The following is a 23,372-nucleotide window of genomic DNA, read 5'->3' on the forward strand; positions in this document are numbered from 1 at the left end:
GCCACCCTCATCGCCACTAGGTAGGATCTAACCTGTATCCTTGCCTGTGTTCGATCGGATTCGGTTCGGCTCGCCCTCCAACTGCTCTCTAGGCGTCTTTTCCGGCGCTTCATCTCTCTCAGCTCCTCGGTAAACCAGGGAGCCAATTGAGATCTGCGCCGGGTCAGAGGCCGCAAAGGCACGACTCGGTCCAATGCTGTGGCAGCGGCCTCTTCCCAGGCCGCCGCCTGCCTTTCAACCGAATCGTGAGCTAGGTCCGCTGGATATGGCCCAAGCTCCATCTGGAACTCTCTGGGTCCATCAGGCGCCTGGGGCGGAACCATCTAAGCCTTCTAAATAACAATAACTCTGTATGTATGAGTTAAAGAAGGCAACATGTCTTTGAAGATAACTCTGACTTATATATGGACAGAGCTATATTGTTTTCTTGTTAATTATAGAGAAGTGATCTACCATTGCCTTTTTTTGGAATGTTTTTTGATTTCCTGTCCAGCCTATAACCCTGGAATTTCCTGGTGCCCTAGCATGCAAGCACTAACAAGATCTGATTCTTTTTTCAAGATCAACCACGATTTGTTACATTGCTACCACTGCTGTGACTAGCTCTGCTTTTATAACCTCTCAAGTATCATGATGCTTTAATGCTATTAATAAAATTGTAATAATTAATGAGAAGAGATCCCATGGGCAATATCCTGAGGACAAATGGAATGCAGGAAAGTTGGGAACTTCTCAAAACCAAGCTGTTGAACGGATAAATGCACAATATTCTGAGAAGGAAAAATGGGAGGGCACCAGGGGAAATCATTCTGTATGATTATTTTTGTTTTTTCCCCAATTTTAACTGAATTTAGAATCCAAAGGGTATATAAAAAATGGAGGATGGGAATAATCACTAAAGAGTCATGGCAGCACATAGAAGTAGCCTTTGCTTAATTATGGTAATTAGGACCAGTAACTCCATCCCTAAATAATGTGGTTGTAAGATGCGGTTTTAAAGTGCGACATCATGTGACTATGGTATCTTGCCACAGCAATTGTGGCTTAGGAGAATACTGCATGATTACAGTGTCCTATGGTCATGTGATCACTGTTTGCAACCTCCCACCAGCTTTCCCAATGACTTTGCTTATCAGAAGCTGGCAGCGGAAGTCACAAATAGTGATCAAATATTCCAAGATGCTGCAACATTGTAATTTCAAGCTGGTTGCCAAGTGCCAAAATTATTTGACTGCAGAAACACTGAGAGAACTGCAATTACAAAGACCCATTGTCAGTCTTCATTCAACATTGTACCTGTTATCTAACAAAATGAAATTCAATGGTGAAAAAAGTAAGGTTCTACATTTAGGCAAGAAAAACCAAATGTACAGGTATAGTATAGGAGGTACCTTGCTCAATAGTAGTAACTGTGAGAGGGATCTCGGAGTCCTAGTGGACAATCACTTAAATATGAGCCAGCAGTGTGCTGCAGCTGCCAAAAAAGCCAACACAGTGCTGGGCTGCATTAACAGAGGGATAGAATCAAGATCACGTGAAGTATTAGTTTGATCTTCTTTATATTTAATTTTAATCCCATTTTTTCACTATGCTCATTGACTTTTATTACCAGACCTTGCAGATTTTTTGCATTTTGGTTATTAAATAGTATTATAAGCATGGCGCAAATTATTGATGTTTCTTCCTCCAATTTTAAAATCATGCCCATCTTCTTCCAATCCAGCTTCCCTTCATATTGAGCATGTAGGATGAGTAAATGAAGGAAGAATATATTTAGCAGACATTTCATAGGACTTTAGTGCAACTTTAATAGTACCATTGAATGAGAAGTTGTTGAATTCAAACACATCAAAAGCTTTTAGGCAATTTCAGAAGATCTCAACCATCACAATATGTTTTAACACATTATGGTATTTAACTGATGTGCTACTTGTAATTTGCCTTACAGAGGTAGCCTGCATCTGCATATCCAAAGTATTTTCCTCTCCCATTCTCTTTCCTCCAAGACATCCCCCCCTCAAGAAAGCTTATACTTAGTAATAATATTTGTTAGTTGGAAAAGGTGTTACAAGAGACCATATTTTACCCCCACTCCCACCCCAAAAGTTAAGAAGTAGGCAGATAACACCTGACTAATATGGAATGAGTTTATATCTTCAAGAACAAAGTAGCTACATGCAAGAGTCTTGAGGGAGGTTGAGAATGTCATCTTGCAGCCCTTATTGTGATCTTTGGGAAATCTTGTACGATGGGCTTAATGCCAGGAACTGGAGTAGGGTAAATGTTGTCCCTATCTTCACAAAATGGAAAAAAAGAAGTTCCAGGTAACTAGAGACTCTTTTACTGCTACCCTGATTTACTACTAGGCAAAATATTTGGCACAGATTTTAACCAGTCAGTTGGTGAGTATTTAGAAAAGAATGCATTGCTTGGCAGGAATCAGCATGATTCAGTCAAGAATAAATCATGCCAGACTAACCTGATCTTCTTTTTTGATAGTGTGACCAGTTTAGTTGACCACAAAAATGTTGTGGACACAGCATATTTTGACTTTAGCAAAGCATACAACAAGGTTTCCCATTACATTCTTGGTAGAGAAGATGGCGAAATATGCGCTCAACTATTCTACCATTACATGGGTATGTGCGGGTTGAGTCCAGTATTAACAGCTCTAAAGTTTTGATGAGATGTATCACAGGTCTCTATTTTAGGTTTTGTGCTATTAAACAAATTAATAACAGTTTATGAACTCTGCATGGACATAAAAGTAAACAAAACAGGAAACACCTTGGAGGACAGTATCAAGATTCAGAGACAAATAAAAACTCCTATTATTGGGATAAGAAAAATCAAGTATAAATATTGAGAGTATAAGATGGGAGGATCATATATGGCAGCACCATATGCAAAAAAGATCTGCATGCCTTGATGGATCACAAGTTTGACACAGAAGAAAATAAAAAAGTAAAGTAAAGTAAAGTAAAGTAAAGTAAAAGAAAGGAAAGGAAAGGAAAGGAAAGGAAAGGAAAGGAAAGGAAAGGAAAGGAAAGGAAAGGAAAAGCAGTTCTAGATTGCACCAATGAAGTACAGCATCAATGAAAATCAAAAGATGCCACTATTCCTCTCTAATCTCTGTTGGTCAAACTAGTGATTTCAAAATATTACATCCTTTTCTGGGATTGCATTTTAGGAAGGTCATTAACAAACTGGAGTGGGACCAAAAGAGATTAACCAAGATAATAATAGGTCTGGTAAAATAACTCTAGGAGGAAGGATTATAGGTACTGGTATATTATAGGTACTGGTATATTCAGAAGAGATGACTGAGGTAAACACCACACCTATGTTCAAGTAATTGAAGGGGTATCATGCAGAAAATGGGTCTAGAATTATTCAGAATTATTCTAGAATATGGGACAAGAAATAATTGTACAAGAAATTCAGGGACAAATTTCAAAATTTTACATGCTGAATATATTTAAATAGAAGCTTGGGAGCAACTATCAGCAATGCTATTGCAGTGGATTCTTGCACTAGATTCTTGCACTAAATCTCCAAGATTTCTTTCAATCCTTACATTCTATGGTTCTATGACACTACATATAGAATATGTTTGTGAAAACTATTTGTGGATTTCAACTGGTTCAGAATCCAATGAATCATCTGTTGCAAAAAGCATATTACATAAATGCTTAGTTGTACTGGTAATCTATTCATTTTCAGTTTTAAAAGGCTTGAACAGGTTGGGGCCATGCAGCTTAGGAAACCTGTTGACAGTAAAACATATCTGAATGATCTTGCATCTAAAATATTATGTGTTTTATGTAGGCAACCTTTGAAGATGGTTTGGAAGCTCTAGCTGGTACAGAATACCACTAAATTACTGACCAGCATGCAAAGCACGAGTCCTATTACACCTACTCTATGATTTGTACAGCCTGTCTATTTACTGCTAAACCTATTTGATGGTTTTGATGTTGATTTGGAAGGTCCTATGTTGTTTGGGTTCAAAGATTGTGAAATTTCTTTCCAGTATGTCATAACTGAGCCTTTGAGATACTTGGAAGGGAATCTCTTTGTTGTTTGTTAATGGGCATCCAAGGAGGTAGTTACTCAGCAGCTTCCAAAATAGGCTAGGCATCTTTATATGCAATTCCAGTTTTATCCAGACTGGTTATTTTATTTTGGTTTTGCAGATGACCTCGTCCTATGATTTTACAGTACTTGATCATTATTTTTTATTTGTTACCAAGAAAACTACAGGGACTGGTGTCTCACTCTGTGTGTGTTCCTTGGTTAACAACCCTTCATTCTGTGATTGTTTGAACTTATGGCAGTGCTGAACAAAAGGACTTCTGACCAGTCCCCAAAGTTATGGCCATTGTAGTGCCCCCAGAGCTACATGATAAGGATTTGGGCATGTAGCAATCCACCTGGACTTATGACTGCAGGGGTGCTTCAGCTTCTCCACCTGCCTATTTCATCCCTGCTGCCCTGGCCTGTCATTGCTGTCTTTTTGCTGCCACTGAAGTCTGGCTATCCATGAGGCAGCTGCTGGCCCCTTGTTTTCCACCCAAGTCACACATAGCGAGTTCCTCACAAGACCTAGGGAAGTTAGCCTCATGTGGCCCATAGCTGTATCATGAAGAGACAGGCTGGACATGCCTCATTGGCATTGGGAGCAAGAAGACAATGAAGGACAGCTGGGATGGCAGGGGCCTTGGAGTGCAGGATGTTGAATACAGCTGTGATTGAGACTGGATTGGAGCAGCCATGGTTTCCTGGGTGGCTGCAGCTTTACACCATGCTGCAATGTTTTATGCTGTGGCCACAGCACAGACAGCAGCCCCAGAGCAGTGCAGTTCTGGGGCTGCTTGCCACTCCCTTAAGGCAGGGACCATGATGGCCAAAAGGCAGAGAATAGAGGCGGAGGGGGGGGATAGAGTCCCCTACTTTGGAAAAACTGAAGCTCAGGACTGGGAGGGACAAAGTCTGGAATGGCTTAGAGTGAGGTGTCAGCTCTCCTGGGTAAATTAGATGGGAAACATGACTAGATAAGATAATTCTACTTTATTGTAAGGCTACATTAACAGAATCTGGCAAGTCTGAATGGACAAAGCTCATGCTGCTACTTTTAATCATCTGATCAATTAGGGCATGTCCTTCCTAAGTTTCTTCCTCTGCCCTTTAAGCCACTGGGTGCTCCACTGTCTCTCATTTGATTATTTTTTAGGTAGCATCTCTTCCCCTCATTCCTCAAAGTCATTTTCACATACCATTATATGGGGTGGCTCAGTGGAATTCAATTAATGACAGCAATAGGGAGTGCCATTATTATGGTTGCTAAGCAATGCAATCTTGTGATCTCATACTTTACAACTACATTGTTTTGCAAGGGAAATTCTGGTCCGATTACCACTGTACCTGTATGTATACGCTCACCCGCATAAATTTTTACAGGTATGTTAAAAATAATAACATTTTATACAAGTTTACAGAGCCCACTCAGGTTTTATTTTAAATTTTATTTGTAATGTTGCATAATCATGAAACAATTTCAAAGTAACAATATCCAGAATTCTGTCAATTATTCTGTACACTTTTGGTTGCTCCTTTATTTTCTGATCTGATTTGGGGCTTGAATCAAGAACAGAGTTTGGAAAAATGTCTCATGGCATTATATGGTAAATTGTTTTAATTTTGGTTTTTGTTTCCTCTACAGCAAAATAAAATTTGCAGCAAACTAAATTGTAATGACTGGAATGAAGATGCCAAACTTCATTGCCAGGATTTTGGAGTTATGGTTCTTTAAAATTTCATCCTTTAGAAGTGTCTAAATTGCATCTGAATAACAAAGTGACATAATTGCATGGATTGCAATTTATATACATGAAATTTCCAACATTCACTTTTTGTGACTTTGAACAAGTACAAATTATAATATTTTGCTGTTTCTGGAGTTAAAAACTGTGCTATCAATTTCTAGTATTTTTGGTTCTAAATTTCAGCAACATGATCACCCTTCAGCATGTTGCTGTACAGGTAGCAGAAATGTGAAGATAGCTATTAACGATATTTACAGATTATAATACAGTATGTATTAAAATTGAATGGCGTGATGGCTTAGTGTAAAGACTCTAGTCTCCCACTCAGAAGGTTGAAAGTTCAATCGTAGGTATCAGCAGATGTTTCTCGCCTAGGGTGCAAAAAAAATATGTGCTGCAAACTCCACGTGGTGTCAGGAAGGGCATCTGGCTAGTAAATGCTCAGCTCCATCCAGTTGCCCCAACTCTACCCCAAATTAAGGGATTACAGAGTCATAAAAAGGGAGTTAATATGTATTAAAATTCTTTAGCCTCAACACACTTTTCCAAAATGCTTTTTACTTTTTAAAATACTTTTTAAAGCACAATAAAAAATATTTACCAAAAGTTATAACCAAATAACCAGATAGACAAACTGCCTCCAGCAAATGGAGCTGACTAGAGCATAAGTAACATGTTCAACAATGTCCTTAAGTATTTCTGATCACTGATGACAGCTTGTTGATCCATAATATTTCAGTGTTTCCCTTATAAATGATCTCTTTATCTTAGACTATGCGGAACCACTATTTTACCTTTTGCATTTAAGTGATCTAAATGTTTTACTGTTGAATAAAAATTATAATGGCAGACTCTGCCTGAATTGGCAAAGATATTTAACAACTGTTTGTCAGCCTGTGGAATTATTGAGATTTTTAACTTAGGAAAAACATATATCATTCTTGTTCTTTTATAAATAAAAGAAAAAAATCTAAAGGATAGAAATAAATAAAAACACCATTCCTAAATTCAAGACTTTCTTTGGGATGAACTCACACTGTTATAATTTTGGTGGCTAGGACAAGTTCCTTGTCATGAATTTTTTTATGGTTAGTCATATATGTACAATCAGCCTTATTATCAATGACATGGAATTAAATGATTATCTGGGCAAAAATTTGTCTATGATAAAGAGTTGGAAAAAAGCTATATATTTCATTTTGTCTAACAAAAGTGGACATGGAACAAAGTAAAAAAAAAACCACTCAGCTTCATAAGAGGCATACATTAGGTAATTATGTGCTTTGAATTATTGACTTTTTTTCTTTCAATTTTTCAGCACCTAGTATTTTAAGTCATTTTTACTTTAACTCATGTTAACTTATTCTAAGCACTTAGCACAATTGGGATAACTGGGCCCTCCCTGGTCAGGTTTTATTCTGCTTGGCTTCTAACACAAGCATTACTTTGGGCAGCTTTCTGCTTATTCCAGGGCCCCTTTTCTGAAGGCTTTGATTGACATGGGGACACATGGGCACACATCCCTGCATAGTGGGAAAATTCATCTATGCTTGCTAGTCACAAGGTTTCTAGATAAAAGGAGCTATTCCTTTCAGCAATGCATCAACCCCTTTGTTTTCTTCTCTCCTACTCTCCTTTTCATTTTTCAAGGCTTATCAGTCTTAGTATTTTGTTTCTCTGAACTCCTTAGTGGTGGCAAAAGGTAATGTACTTCTTGGATATTTTGACTCAGTGCTTTCCTATAGATGGGTAAACCTTGCACTCCGTGCTACAGATTTACCATAAATTAATATTTAATGAACTCTTGGCTGAAGGAACAAAAGGCTTTATATATCTGACCTTTGGCTGCTAGCTTCTGATAAAGTAAGTAGAAAAGAAGTAGAAAAGGAGCAAGACCTATTTCTTCCTACTGTTAAAAACAGCAGAAAGAAAACGGAGTAGATATGAAAGATGAGAGACTACAAAAAGACCCAATTATATATTTTCAATGGCAAATTCTGAATGCATTTTCTGCTAGGTTTACAGGACTAATCAAGCATTACGCTCTGGTAGCCAGTCCCTTGTGGGTGCATTAAGTTTCCACCACTGGTGTCTAGCATCCCTTCCTCAAGATAAATGCTTTTTTGCTTTAATGAAAGAAATCTGGCATGGAAAATGGAAATGAATGGAAGTGAGGTGTATGTCAATTTTGAATTTCACTTGAAAAAAAAAGAATAAACTTGGTTGAAATAAATCAATTCCAGCAAAGAAGCCTGATTTTTTTTTTCAGGTTCCATTTTATATCTGTTTTCACTTGCTTGATTCGCTGATGCAAGAAGATGCCCCATTGAGCTCAAAGAATGACATAAATTTACTGAGCGCAATAGGGCAACAGGAGAAAGGGGTTATACGATGATCATGTAAACCTTAGCTGGCCACCCCAGAGCTGCAGATTCATTACAATCCCTCAAAGGCTATAAGGACTCTTGTCCTGTTCAGCCATGATGTGGCAGCCTCTTGCTATCCTAATAATTATTCAATCATCTCTGTTGCATATTTGTACATACTTTGTGCACTGCTGAAATTGGCTCAAGATACTAAAGTTTAGGCCACAAAAATCTATAAACTAATTTAATAGTTAACAGGCAAATATGTTTCCCTCACTTGGTAAACTTTATATAGGAATAAATACCCAATTTGACTTAGGAATGAATGATAAATGTTGGCACCTTTTATACTATATTTACTTGTGGTGCACTGTGATCTGGATCCTATAAACAGCGGATTGATGGAATTTATGTCAGAAACTTGGGTTGGATCCCTTTTTGATCCTTTTCAATCCCATGATTTTATGGTTAAAAAGACTGACAAGTTGGAAGCAATTTAGAAATGGATGAGAAGGAAAAATAAGGTGCCTGAAGAAATAATGCTAGTGTGGTTGCATGGAGAGGATGGTGCCACCCTACCACAGAAAACTTAAGAAAAATCTATAAAAAGCAATTCATTTTTAAGTGGTGCAAAGCATGAATTACACCACTGGTTTATGGAAAAATGAATGCAACAATTTCAACTGGGGATATGGGAAAAGCCAAAAAAATAATAATACAGTAAATAAAAAGTAATTTTGAATCAAAACTCCAGCACAGAATGAAAAAGATAGCAGTCCTACCACATTTATATTATTGGCATAACAAAGATTTACATTTAGGGGAGACTTTTGTTAATTCTGAAATGCATTGTATATATAATCTTACCTAGCAATTTGAATAGTGGCTAGGTCACTGAGTTTTTATATAAGTGGTGGTTCAGCAGTTACATTCCAAATTACAGAGTAGAACTGAGAAGAGTTTGTTTTAAATAAGTGTGATGTAGCTAAAGTTCCCAATGTCATTTGCTAATGGGTTTTCACATACAACAATAAAGCATGCCTTATGCTATTTGTATCATAACATCTGCAGCAGTTACCATGAATACAGCAAAATAGTGTTATCATATGCATGTTTACCCAGTAAACATCCTAATTTGATTTATCCCATGTGGATACTAGGATTCAGGCCAAAGGACAAATTTAAATCCTTGCTTTTACTTTATACTGGGTTCATCTCAAATGGATATCTATTCTGCAAAAGATAGAAAGATTACAGTGTATTGAAGATAACGTAAGTGAAATGTGCATTACACAGAGAAAACTGCTTTCTTCTAAAATTAAAATGATATTATTCAGATGTCCATCTAGAGCAGTGGTGGCGAACCTATGGCACACGTGCCAGAGGTGGCACTCGGAGCCCTCTCTGTGGGCACGCAAGTCGTTGCCCCAGCCCTGACTCCCCCCGCAACCCCCTCCTCACCAGCAGCCTGCCTGGAGGAAAGTCTCCTCCAGGTGCGGCCCACGCGGAGCAGTGCAGCCAAGGACATGGCAGCCGGGCAGCAGGGGCCCTCATGCCCCATCACATGCAGATGATGCTATGGGGTTCAGGTGGAGGGCGTGGCCACCATGGCACTGCAAAGCTGCCTGGGAGATCTGTGGTGAGTGGCCCTGTGGGGGGAGGCAGAGCGGGGGGCAGAGCGGGGAGGGCAGGGGGGGCAGGGCGGTTTTTGGGCACTTGGTCTCTAAAAGGTTCGCCATCACTGATCTAGAGTACCTAAATATTTGGTTTCTCTATCGTAGAATATCTGCAAGAAGCAATGGATGGAAATTAATCAAGGAGAGAACCAACCTAAAACTAAGGAGAAATTTCCTGACAGAACAATTAAACAGTGGAATGAGTTGCCACCAGAAGTTGTGGGTACTCCAACACTGGAGTTTTTAAGAAGAGATTAGACAACCATTTGTCTGAAATGGTATAGGGCAGGGGTGTCAAACTGCTGGCCCGCAGGCCAGATGCGTCATGGCAAAACCGCGGCCATCCCATTTCCAGCAATGGAAAAAAAGTCACAATACGTTGCAACACATCACATGATGTTGCAAGTTTGATACCCCTAGTATATTTGAGTTGGAAGTTGGACTAGAAGGCATCCAAGGTTATTCTGTTTTGTAAAGCTGCTGTGGATGTTTAGTGTGTACTAAACTATATATGTTGTTCTATTATTAATAGTAATAATATTGGAAGAATAAATAGGACAGAAAGCTAAAGTATCTCTATTTAAAAATTAACTAAACATACAATTGCTCAGTATTTATCACTTTAGCTAAAGATAATGACTGATCATTTGTGTGATAATTCTTAAGAAGATAGATTGGAAGATGGCAGCAGAATAAATAATACAATAATGGAAGGCATAACCAGAAAGAGAAAAATCAAAAACAGATGGCACAAGACAGCTAAAGCAATCTAAGTTTTGAGAGAACTATGAAAGAAGATGCAAGACATCTTTCTAAATGCCTCAGTTGATCTCCAGAATCCTGATATTTCTCCTTGCATTCAGTGAATTCTGGAGTTCTGCCATGTTTGTAAGCCTAGCACACAAGTGGAAAATTTGTCAAGCAATCTCGTTGGAGTGTGATTAAACTCCCTTAATGGCTATCAACTGAATATTTTTAATATATTCTAAGTTACGCTCCCTGAATCATTTTAACTATTGTACTATTATTAAAATATTTTTATTTATATAGGAGAATTGGAAAACTGGAGAAAAACAAGTTCATAATAATTGCTTTATTGTTTTTAACTGGAATTCTACATTTACTGTTCCTTTCTCCAAAACCCTAAAAGATTTTGCAGAGCTTCAAGATGAATCACTTGAATTTCATTTCACTTTACTAATAGCAGAACATGCTCAAAGCCCAATTTTCTATTGCCATATCATGAAAATTCCCTAAGACATCACTCTGAAGTTTCTGCTACATCAGATTTCTCATACTCGTAACATTTAAATATTTATGCAGTATATTCCAAATTTTGCTACATAACTGACTGAAGCTGAAAGTTATATGGTATGATCTTAGGTTATAAAGAAATTAATAACCATAGATAGATTTGTGAGTAGCGTATTCTCACTTTTTATATTTTGTAGCATATTTTTCTTTTATTCATATTTTTCCACAATTACATTAGCCAATTGGCAAATAAATTCTTCACGCATATCCATATTTACGGCATAAGTTTTTATGTGTAAATTGAAACATAAAATGTGTATCTAATTTTACTTATAAAAAGCCACTAAGAGATAAAATATGTTTTTATATCTGTTTCTACACATTTTATGCATTCAAAAGTAATTATATGAATACATTTTCCAGTATTTTTATTATTATGGATAGTTGGTATTCTGGTGTCTCTGCTTATTAGATCAATTTGTAAGATCCCTGATCCTCTAGAACTGAATAGAACTAAATATCCTACACACAAATTCACAAACTTGTGGAAAGTTTTCTACAGTAATCCCTATCCTAAACAATGTCCCTTAGGTGTATACGCTTCTTGCCTTTTGGTACAGTCTGTACAATTAATTTACTTATTTGCTTAAATCATCTACATATTATAATTACATATTATAATTTACATATTATAAATTTCTGTCTCCCAGCCAGAGGTATCTATTTTTGCCTACAAAATCTTTTGAATTTTATGGTTGAGTGTAAATCTTACCTTTGTTTAAGGAGTTGTTTATTGTCTTCAATAGTTATGCTATCTACATAATCTCTCTTGAAAATTTCAAAGGCTTCTTGGCGTCCAAGTGACATTTCTTTTCCCACTCCTATTCAAGGAATACATCAGAATGGGTTGATTCGTAGAAATAATATTTAAAAGTAATAACAGTTCAAGTGGAGTTCAACTCTTAGTAATAAACAGACTACTTGGCTACTGCAGATATGGTTTGCCAATGCATTCTCCTGGGAGATTTTTGAAAACAACCTTAGAATTCTCAGGTGATTCCCCTATCCATGTTCAAACCAATATACTGTACCAATAAGTTCAAAGTGATGCTTCTGTGCAGAGAGGATCACTTATGAAACATTTATTTCTGAATTGTTAAAGCAATTACCTGTTTTTCCAGATTTTCAAAGCTGCTTTAACAGATGCTCCCATCTATCTCTGCATATGTGCACATGCACAGCTGCTTTATTTTATTATTATTATTTTCTGATGAAGCAAACTGGCTGTGCAAGTAGAGGCATGCAGAGACAGTCAGGAAAACATTCTGGAAAAGTTATGGCTGCTTCACTTGGCTCCATATATTCTGAAGCACCTCTTTTAGAGGTTACATAGTCCTACTAATCCGGGCCAAGCATTTTTAGCTTCCAAGATCAGTCAAGATAAGTTAATGGCTCCCCAAGATGAATTAGAACTTCTGAGAAAATATACAAATTGGACTATGTGAAAAAAATTCTATGGGACTAAAAATCTTGTTAATTTACTTATACTGTTGGCCAATTTTTTTTCCTCCCAAACCATTCTGGGTCCTGTCTGTCTTTTTTGGAATCAGCACAGCAACCACTTTCATACTAAATTAATCAGTTTCTGTAGTCTATGAAAACTTAAATGTCATTTATAGATTCAATGGTATATCTAAAATGACAGAATTAAATTTATTTCATGTCATCTGAAGATTCATAAGCCCAAATATTTTGCATGTTTCTTCTTAAATAGCTATTAATGTCTCCCTAATTAGAACCTGAGGGTCAACATTCAAAGCAATTTGTCTTTTCCAAAATTACTGATAATTTTTCCTTACATTTTTCTTCGATTTACTATTTTGGTTTCCAGTATCATGCTATAAAATATGATTATTGGTAACAGATCAAGAAACAAGGGTAGTTACCTCAGCTCCAAATTCCCATTAGTTTATATGGTCAGGATACTGGAGCCATGTCAACTTTCATTCAGTTGGAACAAAACCATTTTGAAGAATTTGAGCTCATTAGTTAGAGGAGGACTATTTATTCTGACCTTGAAACAAAATATGTTTTCTGTTTTCATACAAATCCCTATTAAATATGCATTTTGCAGGACGCCTGCAGAAACCATTACTGAGTTGAGCCAACAAAGAGACAAAAGCAATGAGTTTATTGAACACTTTCATGAATAATATAGCAAGAGCAAAAATATGCAATTTTAGGTATTAGTTTGGGGCTTCCTTATATGCACTGTACATACTTTTACAGTTGATAACCTGGCTGAAAAACAAAGCATATCTCACACAGAATACATATGAACAGCATTAAATTATAATGTATGATATCTATTCCATACTGAGAAGTGATAGAAAATGATGGTAATTAAGTGTTTGTTCTAATTAGCTTAGCCAGATTTAAGAGTGTTGAAAATTTGCATGCTGGTTTTATTGATGTTTTATGGAAAATAACATAACTGTGTAGGTTCAGACAATATTTTAAGCCACAAACCACAATTATATCAATGAAAATGTTAATTCAAATTACAATTTCTTCCAATTGTGATATAGAGACCTGAATTCCTACAATGTATTCTCACCATGAGAACTCTTGTCTAGACGCCCAGACTTCTGGATGATATCCAAATTGATAAAAGCTGGTTTAGCATGAAATGTGAACATACCCACTGCAATTCTGAGCATTACAATTATCAAAGTTATTGACTGATATCTCTGGAGTAATAATTGTCAAAAGATTGTCTATCTGTTTGTTTATTTGAGCAGGCCTTGTGAGTCCAGGAGGACCCCCCAATTGTACACTGGGTTTGTCTAGGGTAGTGCTACTCCATCCAGAATTAACAATAATAAATAACCAGATCCTGAGGTCCCTTGCATTCACAGTCACTGTCTTGCTGATTTGAAACATAACTTAAAGTGACAGTACATATTTAATAACATTAATATATGGTAGTTTGGGCATACTTTAGCCAGTATGCCACACATTCAATCAAAACCCAGTTTATTCCAGCATGCTTATAGTAGTCTGTGTAAAAAGGTTATCTCTACAGATTACCTTCCAACTAATTTAGTGTTACCCACATCTCACTAACTAGAAGATACAGTATATGCACTGACCAGTAGATGCTCATTATTAAAAACACCTCAAACATTAATAGGAATAGGATAGAAGGAGTGACTTTTTAGTAGAAATATTTTTAACTTGACCCATTAAACTCATATTACAAGAATATACATGTGAGATGGACATCTCATGTCAAAAAGACAAATCAGAATTGTAAGAAATACTTATATAGGCTCTCAGTCCAAGACAGTTTGCATAAAAATTTTACATACTGAAAAACCTAGGATAAATAAAAGACAAAATCAGAGCAATGCAAGAAAATGCTGAGAAATGTGGGAAAGTTGATGAGCTAGTAGTAAGTAATTATTCTCTTGATGATATATATTTAGTTAATAATAAAGATTTATAAAACTTTCAAAGGTATTCATCCTGTATTCAGGAATGTATTCATTCACACATTATTTTGTTCCTTCTTTTTTGCTATCACCAGTCTGAAAACATCTCCTAACTCAGTTAACTAGTAACATTTATCTTTTTTCCTCCTAAATCTCTGTGAAATCAAGTAAACTGCATTATTATACAAACTTGTTTTAGTCAGAATAGAATGTTTCTTCACTGTTCTTTATGCAGAAAAAAAATTCTCTGTTGGGAAGAGATCTTTAGACATAAATGCATCTTAAATACAATTTTTCCCTACAAGTATTAAGATTTCAGATGGTATTAGATGATATTTCAACTGTCAATTCTTCAAGCTGTAGTAGCAATAAATATTCTAAAGACTGAAAGAATCTAGAGTAGCAATAAATAATTAATAATATTTTAAAAATTCTAAAGGAATTTAAGGAAGCTATTGGTATGTATGTATATAATAAAAAAATTCTCACCCTTATGGATGGTATGTGTCTGTATCTTGGGTCCTCTACTACCATGTGCATCTGTGTGTGTTTGTGTGAGGGAGGGGCATGTGGGCATACTTGTGGGTGCATGGATGAGCATTCTATATAAATAGCTTAAATAAAATTTGTATGAAATACTTTGTTTTGTAATAACTCTATTTTATGCAAGAGTTTTTCTGGTATCGTCATCTCCATTTGCTGAGAAAAGGGAATGGTAAAGTTTCAGAGATAGAGAAAACTAAATCAAACAGAATAAAGATTTAAAAAGAAAAGTATCCATATTAATCCCACTCCTCTTAAAGGTTTCAGCAAACTTTATTATAAGGGACATATACATCTGGATACCTTCATTGGGCACAGTTTTTGAAATAAAAACTACATTAACAAAACAGTTTACTATATTTCTATAGTGTTATACTGCAGAATCTACCACAAATCTTCAAAGAGAAAAGGGATTCAATGTATTGCATCTTTGGCTCTGTTCTGTAACCTCTGCCATTATCTATCTATATACTACTAAAACTCTCGTGTCTGTAACTTTAATTGGGTGAAATTGTGCATCATAGGGTAAAAGGTTTTGAACCAAGGTACCTCAGTTGGGCTAATTTACAGAATGCATCCAAAATCCCTGCATCTGTGGAATTGAAATTGGCAGATTTATAAAAGATTTGATAACATAAAATTATCATAAAGCATTTATAATATAATACAAAATGTCATAAACCATTTCCAATGATCCACTCCTGATGTTTGACTGTGCTATACAATTTAACATGGATTGCTTTCAAGGCAGATGCAGCTCTGAATGTGTCCCTGAATTTTTAAGAACTTTTCAGGTGAAAGCAGTATATATTAGAAGTGCTGCCACTGTTGAAGGCTTTAACGAATCTGGTAAGGAAATATATCTGAAATGATGGCCAAGGGGTCATGGGTTGTCTAGTTCTCTTCACATGTGATCATAATTTCACATATAATCATAATTTTAGAGATAAGCAATAAGGATCTCTAAGATACGGTAGCCAGCAATATTACACTCACAATAAGAGAAGAGGATAATCTAGTTATTATAGAAACTGATTTACACAAATAAAACCCTATCTTTGAGTTGCAGCATACAGTAATCAGAATAAACAAGAATAAGAATAGGCTGTCTTGGCCAATTTTAGAATCTCTAGCAATGACTTCATGCATATGAACACACACTTTAAAAGCCCCCAAATTAGTAGGTACAAAGAGGAAAGCTGGGCTGGATTAAAGCATGTCAGAATTGGCAGAAACTAGTAGGAATAGATAGAAGCAAATCTGAAGTCAAAGCCACAAGAACTTCATGAGCCCCACCCAGTGTTGCTACCACATCCAAACCCCAAAAAATGTTTATATTGTATCAGAAATCTCTCTCTCTCTCTCTCTCTCTCTCTCTCTCTCTCACACACACACACACACAGAAGGAAACACCTGCACATAAACTTTTAACAAACTATTGGACATATATTCTGTTTTTAATTAATACAGTGCCTAATAGGAAGATATTCTCATCCAAATTATCTGAACATTGTCAATTTATATTTTCTGAAAGTATAATTTGGATGAGGAGCAGTTCATTGCTGCTGCTTGCTAATGGATTTTGACCTTTTTTAATAATACCTGCAATACCCCCTCCCCTTTATTTCTTTTGTGTTTCTTCTTTTTTGCTGTTTCTGTTGGAAGATATGAGGAGTGTGTGTTTGTATATTTGTGTTATGTGTGTGAGATTTGTTTCTGCTTGTGAGATACAATGACTGGTATATTCTGATGGGGAATGAATTATCCATATGAATTAAATATTTTCTCTTAGAGGCAATTAATTTTAACAATAAAATATTAATTCAGTAAAAAAAATTGTCCTAGCCTGCTTGTTTTTGGAGTGTTTATTCTGATACAAAGATTCCTTTTCTGTATAATTAATTAGAGGTTACTATTTGCACTACTAAATAGAACATCATTTAGTAACATTTCAACATTTCTGAAGTATTCAACTGTCATGGGAAGGGAAATGGGAAATAGCATGTAGAATATTTCTGGAAGGTAGTTGTACAAAAAGCTGCCACTTTTATTATATAAGAAGGAAAAATATAAAAACAAGAGAACATATTTATTTAGCAATGTATATGTACAACTGAATTGATAGGTCATTATTTAAAAACAAGGGTCAATAAATATGATTTTGGTGATTGGTAGATGTTTAAAAATGTAGAAATTATTAGTGTGATTGTTGGATGTTAGATAATATAGAAAATTGGGGTCTTCAGTTTTTCCAAAATGTATTAGTTTATGTAGACATTTCATGAGACATAAATGTCATTAAATAAATCAAATCATACCAATAAAAAAAACGAACAGGAATATTTCTCACTAATTTTTCAATGCCACTGTAGAAAAACGATTGTTTTTTAAATAGCCAAGCTAGCTGAAACATGAAACATTCTGTGAGATTCCATAAATCTTTTTATCTTTCTATTCTCTTTAAACTCATCTGGTCATAACAGAGATCTCTAAAAGAATGTTGCAGTTGAAGCAGATTACAGCAATTAATTAAAATGTTAAAATGTTTCAGATTCTTTAAGGTATTAGAGGAGACTAAGGTCTCCCCTAAACTGACAGTTTTAATCTAATTTAGAAACCTTCATGCTCCCAAAAATGATTGTCACAAATGAGTCTGGAAATGTCATCTTGATTTATATTTTTTCATGACCTCCTTTTCAAGAAATTAATGGAGCATAAGTTAATGGAGAACAGAAAAAAACCTACACTGTTTCAATTGTGTTTTAATTAATCTTTTGCCATTGAGTGGGTAGTTTCAAGCTACTTGTGCAAACTTTTCAGCAGACACATTGAAACAAAACAAAATAATATCAGATCCGTATCCAAAACAAGATCAGTATCCCAAAACAGGTATTAAGGAAAATGGCAAGAACCAGGCTGGGCATCATTGCCAATACAACAGAATGCTAAGGGTGCTTAAATATTACGTCAGTGTCTCCTTTTAGAGTTGTAATGTCAGAATGTATATTCTATCATACTTTTTACCAAATCAATAAAAAAATTTCAATCTAACATTCAGTATTTGTGCTCACATTTCTATGTAGTCAAGAACCTTATACTAAGCTATAACATAGTGTGTTTGGCTTTGGCCAATTTTGCTGGAGTGTTAGACAATTTTTTTCCCTGCATCTGGGTAGTTTTCAGTGGGGGGTGGGGTGGGGCGGGAAGGCCAGGGGAATTCCTAAAGAAGAAATAAGAAAATGTATTATGAATAGCAAAATGTGACATTTTAGCACGTTGCTTACGCAAATGTTTATTTTTACTTATTTATTTATTGACAAAATAGCTCATTGAATATCAGGATTTTTAAGCAAAGCATACTTTGCTAATAAAATATATTTTTTTTCTAATACCTGCATAGCTATCTGAATTCTTTTGTCTATTTTGGTTAAGATAAAAAAGGTACAGAATACAGTATGGAAACTACTGATCATACTATCCTTTTTAATCCTTTTTTCACATGAAGATACTGAGATAGATCTTACATCTGTAAATAATTTTGAACCAATATCTGGTTAATTAAATAAACCTGCTAAAAGCCAAAAATATTTCTGTCTAGAAAACCTCAATTCCAACATTGGTTTTTCCATATTTCAAAAAAATATTTATATTCCCAAAGAAAGTCATAACATTCTACTTCTGAGTCTCACAAATTCTGATATTTGTGGATCCAGATTTACTTCTACGTCACAGATTTTTATTATTGGAGAGATAATCTTTATCCTAATTCATTGTCACATCACAATATAATCACAGAATCAAGGAGTTGGAAGAAGCCATTAAATCCGAATTCATGCTCAGTGTAGGAATCCAAATTAAATCAAATATATACCTCCTTGTTGCTTGCAGACGCTACTGTAATCCTGCTACAACGTACAATGTTATATGTTTAAATAGCTGCTGTCTCAGAGGTATCACTGAATGCATCTTTCTCCTTTTTACTACATACATTAATAAATACCGTATAAATCCAAGATTGCATTTCTGATCAATATTGTGATAGAATCAGGTAGGTAATCCTCCTGTTTAAGGATGGTAAGGATGGTCCCAAAGTTCAGTGATGAGAGGGCCGTAGAATAGGAAAACATTGGGACCTTGCCTATATTATTTTCTAAAAAGAACTTCTGTATTTTGGAGAATGAGTATGAGAATGAAGAAAGGAGAAAAGAAAGCTATAACAATACACAGCTTCTCTCAAGAGCAATCCACAAAGCAGCAGCAATTATTTACTTTTGCCAGACAACGTTTCATGACATATGGACTATAGAAGCAAGTATTGAAACAACACACTAGGGCTAGAATATGTAGTTTAATTTAAGCTAAATCAACCATCTCTGCAACACAAATAAGTTCCTCAATATTGTACTAATGCATGAATAGGTTATTAAAACAAACAGGATTTGTATAATGGGTGTTTTAAAATAGTGGTTTTTGGAACTCTTCAATTTTTTTTCTTCTTTGGTTAATCAGGACAGTCATATAACACTTTTTAATAATGCAGAGAAGGTCTCCCACAAGTGTAGTTTTAGTATACTATTATTCAAACTATTCCAATTGCCTGTATTATCCTATTTTTATTTCACAATCTTTAGCTGTTTTTTGTTATAGTTTTTTAATCTCTGAACTTTGATGGTAACAAATATTTGTCTGTTCATGTCAATTGGTCAAATAATATATTCTTTTGAATACTTTTGGACTTCATTAAAGGTAAATCTTATTGAACTAAAAAGTTTTCTTTAAAACAGATTTGTGTCAGACTGTTGTCCATAGTTAAATAAGAACTGGATAGGGATGAGTATGGATAGATGGGGAACTCATCAAATTTGCAGACAACACCAAGCTGGCAAGAATAGCCAACACTCCAGAAAATAGGCTTAAGATACAGAAGGATCTTGAGAGACTTGAACATTGGGAGCTATCTAACAAAATGAAATTCAATGGTGAAAAAAGTAAAGTTCTACATTTAGGCAAGAAAAGCCAAAAGCACAGGTATAGTATAGGTGGTACCTTGCTCAATAGTAGTAACTGTGAGAGGGATCTTGGACTCCTAATGAACAATCACTTAAATATGAGCCAGCAGTGTGCTGCAATCACTTAAATATGAACCAGCAGTGTGCTGCAGCTGCCAAAAAAGCCAACACAGTACTAGGCTGCATTAACAGAGGGATAGAATCAAGATCACGTGAAGTGTTAATACCACTTTGCAATGCCTTGGTAAGGCCACACTTGGAATACTGCATCCAGTTTTGGTCACCACGATATAAAAAAGATGTTGAGATTCTAGAAAGAGTACAGAGAAGAGCAACAAAGATGATTAGGGGACTGGAGGCTAAAACATGTAAAGAACGGTTGCTGGAATTGGGTATGTCTAATTTAATGAAGAGAAGGACGAGGGATGACATGATAGCAGTGTTCCAATATCTCAGGGGCTGCCACAAAGAAGGAGTCAAGCTATTCTCCAAAGCACTTGAAGGCAGGACAAGAAACAATGGATGGAAACTAATCAAGGAGAGAAGCAACCTAGAACTAAGGAGAAATTTCCTGACAGTTAGAACAATTAATCAGTGGAATGCTCCAACACTGGAAGTGTTTAAGAAGAGACTGGACAGCCATTTGTCTGAAATGGTATAGCATTTCCTGCCTGAGCAGGGGGTTGGACTAGATGACCTCCAAGGTCCCTTCCAACTTTATTATTATTATTATTATTATTATTATTATTATTATTATTATTATTATTATTATTATTATTATTATTATTATTATTATTATTATTATCTTTCAGGAGGAGTCCAGTGGCAACACTTTTATTAATCAAAATACTACATAATTACAAAATTGTTCACCAGTCACTCTCTCAGCCCAACTCTCATCACAGGATTGCAGTTGTGGGAAAAATAGGAGGAGAAGGAAGGTCACTGCCTTGAGTTATTTATAAAAATAATAAGGGTGGGATAAAAAAATACTAAAAAAATATTACTCTAAAATCTATAGTCCTATGATAAATTGCTGTACTATACTCATTAATATGTACTGGTTATAAAAAAAATAAACCAAAAATAAGTCTTCAAGTAATTGTGTCTTATAGGACAAATTAAAACTTTTAATTAATAAAGGTTTGCAACCAAAGTAACTGAAATTTGTGAAATTAATTATTTTGAATTTACTTAAAAATAAAACTAAGTGTGACTGGGCCTCCATGTTACCATTCAGCAGGGTTGTCCCTCATATGAGTCAACAGATGTTAGCGAGTGGCACCAAGTTATTTAAATTATATGCGCCAGACAATTTACCCATTTCTTCCAAACTAACCAACTGGTCCTCCCCAAATGTTGTAAGAATACCTAATCTTGCAACATTCTGGCAGACTCACCCTGAGAGTTTCTAAGAATACTGACATGCTGGCATATTTATACAAAAGTTCTGGTTGTATCAAGAATCATTTAGAGGTGTGATGGTAAACATGGCACTGCAAGTGCTACACTATTAATTGCTGATTTTAGACCACAAAATATTTATATAAATTTGGCCTCAGCAACTACCAATATAAAAACAAATGTATTTTCTTCTTGCAGCCGTGGCTCTATCACCTTAAATAATTTATGTTTATAGTAAAATCAATTTATCCTGGACAAATATTCTTAAAAAAAAAAGAGGCTAGAACCTCTTACTACGGTGCTTTCTTGCTTTCTTGATATATCTCCCAGGTCCATATTGTTTGTCTGTGTGTAGTTTTTGTTTCTGTCTACATTCGAGAAAGCGTTGTGAAAGATCCCTAGTTTCTTTGGTAATTTATAATGTGTTATAGAAACAAATAAATGGTTTAGCATTTGGCATGAGACACAGGTACAATCTTATATTCATAAATATCTTGTGATTGGCTGTCCCAATATAATCATTTTATGATTTGTCTGAGATGTCTTGCAGCAGCCAGTTTGCCATTATCATACATTTTGTTCGGGAAATTTCACCAAGAGGCAATGCCCTTCAAGATAGAGGTTTATGACTTATGTAACTATTTTGTTACTTCCTATGAATCCCTGTACTAGTTATTTGTGGAAGTGCCTATGGTAATTTTGTTCCCTTTCTAGAGATTCCAGATGCTGAAATTCATTGGAGAGTTATGTACTGAAATGTCTATGTGATGACAGTGTAGTTCACAGAGACAGATTTCTTAGTTATATATTTTTAGAAAAGAATGTTTCTTCTCTCAATATGAAAATTATTTATGACACTGAGAAGCTTAGGCAACATTTTTTGTATATTCACAGTATAAACAAATGAACAAATACTTTATATAGAGATGCTGTTTCCAGTCTTCTTATCCCACATAGTATACAGTCCTTCAAAGATGATTATGCAATAATTCAATATTTGAGAATAAATCATATGACTGACCTCGGCTCTTTGAGTGAGAATTAGATTTTGTTTCCAAAATGACAGGGACCATCTGCTCAGTCTCCATATTTTTCAAATCAAAGGAACTTTCTGTAGCTGAGATTTCCTTGGATGAAGCACTGAGATGAAGGGTATCTTGTGTTTTCCTTTTTTCTTTCTTTAACATATTTACTAAAATGTCTAATATTTATATTAAGGAAAGCTTTAAAATACTTTGTAACGATGATCAGCACAAGTATGTTTATGTAAAAAGACTGCTAATTACTGTACACAGAACAGGAGTAATTATTTGGTCTGTTTTATTATATTTATTGATTGATTCTCCATTCTTCTGTCCTCATGTCATTAGCTTATAGTATCACACTGGACTTATTCTTAAAGTTGGTTATTGGCTAAGAAAACCAGTGTATCTGCTTTAACCACATTCCAAACATAAACACTATGCAGTATGAGGAAAACTAAGATATGTGCAGCTTTGGATTGCTTTTGTATAGGAGGTAATACAGTCGGGCTTCAGGCCGGGACACAGCACGGAAACGGCATTGGTCGCGTTGGTTAATGATCTCTGGAGGGCCCGGGAAAGAGGCTATTCCTCTGTCCTTGTTCTTTTGGACCTCTCAGCGGCTTTTGATACTGTAGACCACGGTATCATGCTGCGGCGTCTCGGTGGGTTAGGAGTGGGAGGCACCGTTATGCGGTGGTTCTCCTCCTTCCTCACCGACCGTACGCAGTCTGTATTGGCAGGGGGACAGAGGTCGACTCCTAGGCCCCTCACTTGTG

The 23,372-nt window shown here is 35.6% G+C and overlaps 1 protein-coding gene across 1 annotated transcript in view; it reads right to left on the bottom strand.

Moving 5' to 3' along the window:
• KIF6 (kinesin family member 6) overlaps nucleotides 1-23,372 on the bottom strand; it is a 113,188-nt gene that overhangs the window by 48,513 nt on the left and 41,303 nt on the right. Inside the window, exons 13-14 of the mRNA XM_029284803.1 lie at nucleotides 22,593-22,772; nucleotides 11,894-12,002 (exon numbers count right to left, since the gene is read on the bottom strand). Of these exons, the coding sequence (XP_029140636.1) occupies nucleotides 11,894-12,002; nucleotides 22,593-22,772 (289 nt within the window). The remainder of the gene's footprint in view (nucleotides 1-11,893; nucleotides 12,003-22,592; nucleotides 22,773-23,372) is intronic.

This window comes from Protobothrops mucrosquamatus, unplaced genomic scaffold, assembly GCF_001527695.2.
Source record: "Protobothrops mucrosquamatus isolate PMUCROS unplaced genomic scaffold, P.Mucros_1.0 scaffold960, whole genome shotgun sequence".
Lineage (NCBI taxonomy): Eukaryota > Metazoa > Chordata > Lepidosauria > Squamata > Viperidae > Protobothrops > Protobothrops mucrosquamatus.